The following is a 2594-nucleotide window of genomic DNA, read 5'->3' as shown; positions in this document are numbered from 1 at the left end:
GGTTTTTATCCCACTGAGTTTTTTCTAGTAAGATTTTTAACGAGGCAGCATAAAACACGTAATAAAGACAATCATCATTTGACGATCATCATCACAAAGAGGAGTGTTGAAAATATTTTATATTATATTAGAATTGTTGAAAATTGAGTTGTATTATTTTGAAAATTAGTGTGTGATGATGTAGATGATGATGATTTAATTTTTGGACTAATCTCCCATTGAGATCTATAAATAGGTATCTCCATTTGTGTAGAAAAACATAATTTGAGAGAATAAATTTAAATTGTAGAGTTTGAAAATATTTTGAGTTTTTGAGCTTTATAAATTTTACTTTTCACAATATAATCTTTATATTTGAACCCATCGAATATATTGGAATTTTATATTATGTGGAATTGTGGATAGTGAAGGTTGTTGGATTTCAAATTAACTGGTCCTTTTACAATCCCTAATCATTGGGCTTCGGATCCACAACTCATGGGTCTGCCCCGTGAAGTGTATAATAATAACTGGATCCATTCTTGCAAGTTGCATTTTATTTGTACACCCACACAATCTTCCACCGCCACTATCACAATTCATTTAATTTTATATAGTCTCAACTGATTTCTTTCCCCATTCTTGTTTCTCTCTCTTAGGGTTTGGGCTGAATCCAGAACAAAAAACGATGTCTTCCGCAGACGCCTCTCAGAAGTTGATCGTGCTGAAGAGCTCCGATGGGGAGACGTTCGAAGTGGAGGAGTTGGTGGCGTTGGAATCGCAAACTATTAAGCACATGATCGAGGATAACTGCGCCGATACTACTATACCCTTGCCCAATGTTACATCCAGGATTTTGGCCAAAGTGATCGAGTATTGCAAGAAGCACGTGGAAGCTGCGTCTAAAGCCACTGCCGACGGTGGGATGTGCTCCGACAACAAAGTTGTTGACGATGAATTGAAGGCGTTCGATACTGAGTTTGTCAAGGTGGACCAGGGCACGCTTTTTGATCTTATCCTGGTAATTCCCATCACTTTCGGTCGAATTTGGCTGATTTTCCCCTTCATTCTGCTGTTTATAAGTTTCGTTGTGTGGTTTTGCTTGGTTTCGATCACAGTTATTAATGGTGCAGGAGGATACTTGGAGCTCATGGCACGAATCAGCACTTTTGTGTCCTTGAACTTATTGAATGGATTGCAAATAATTATCTTGAAAAGTTAGAATACTAAGAAATATGTAGTGAAATGTAATTATTGCAGCCATGAAACAATTTTTATTCATTAAAGGAGCAACTGTTTTATTACATTGTACTTAAAGTACACAAATCCTCTCGAGTAACATTATAATACATCTTGGGCCTTTAATATGCGTAAAGATGCCACATTTCCCTTGTCAATGGGATATGTCTTAATGTGCTGAGCTATATTTTCTATTTTATAATTCCACATAATGCGAGATATGTGAGTTGTGGTTTTAGACTGAACTTTCCTACGTTGGCATCCAGCTGCTATCAAAATAATCCATATGATCTATGCAACACTGACATTTTTTATATTGCCTCTTAGTTTTGGAGTGTTGTGTCATGGCTTACTTCTGTATTGTCTCTCATCCTTGTACTGTGATACTCTTTATCGATTTAAAATTTTGTTCAGGGTTACTGATTAGGGTATTTCTAGTGCATTACTTCTCAAGAAGTTCAAGGCTGTAGTAAAATGTGGTCAGAAACAATTGGTTCTTGTAATTTGGTTGGCTTTTGCTGTTTGCGAATTATGTTCAAACAATCCATGTATCTTTCATGTTTATTGATGCACATGTTATTCTCTCGTATTGGTTAAGCATGCATGTAGTTTTGGTCTGTTATGTTTTACCTGTTAATTATACTTCAGACGTCACACATAAAACCCGCTCTTATGAATTTATGATAGACTTGCTGCAATTGACTGCTAGATTATTCAGATTCTTGGCGTTCTGGTGTTCTAAGCATAATCTTTTCAGGCTGCAAACTACTTGAACATTAAGAGCTTGCTCGACCTAACTTGTCAAACGGTTGCCGACATGATCAAAGGAAAGACCCCAGAGGAAATACGCAAGACATTTAACATTAAAAACGACTTCACCCCTGAAGAAGAAGAGGAGGTCCGAAGGGAGAATGCTTGGGCATTCGAATGATGTCTATATTTCTATAAGTAGGTAGTCTTATGGTGTCTCGGCACGTTGTATGTCTTTTGATTTTCAGGGCATGTTAAATATGTTGTCTATGGACGGTCAGATTGTTATTGCAATTCCCTCAATCACGTATGCTGAATGTTTGTCTTAATTTATGTGATCTTTATGTGCATGGAATGGAATTTGTTCATCTTGGAATATTTAAAAGTCTATTTGAGCACCTTTCTTCTCTCGGTCTCAGGAAATGGAAGCGCAGTATTTAAATGGAAGGAATGAATTTGTCGAGTTAGGGTTGGGAGATTCTGATTTGACATGTAAATTGCTTAAAACAATAACTTAATCTTCTTATAATATAATGAGATTTGTGTGCTTGCATCAAATTCCCTGTGCACAAACATATAATTTTTCTTCTTTCTTCCAAAGTACAAAAATAAACGTATCAAAATCT

At 36.2% G+C, this 2594-nt stretch overlaps 1 protein-coding gene across 1 annotated transcript; it reads left to right on the top strand.

The window, feature by feature from the left end:
• The first annotated feature begins 560 nt into the window (after positions 1-560).
• LOC140881297 (SKP1-like protein 1A) lies at positions 561-2346 on the top strand. The gene is made up of 2 exons (XM_073286487.1): positions 561-1000; positions 1976-2346. Exons 1-2 carry the CDS (start codon positions 668-670, stop codon positions 2147-2149), a joined length of 507 nt encoding a protein of 168 aa, XP_073142588.1. The 5' UTR covers positions 561-667; the 3' UTR covers positions 2150-2346.
• Positions 2347-2594: the final 248 nt, after the last annotated feature.

The sequence above is a fragment of the Henckelia pumila genome, chromosome 2 (genome assembly GCF_033568475.1).
Source record: "Henckelia pumila isolate YLH828 chromosome 2, ASM3356847v2, whole genome shotgun sequence".
Lineage (NCBI taxonomy): Eukaryota > Viridiplantae > Streptophyta > Magnoliopsida > Lamiales > Gesneriaceae > Henckelia > Henckelia pumila.
The sequence above is the reverse complement of the archived record's forward strand: the minus strand, read 5'-3'. Positions and strand labels throughout refer to the sequence as shown.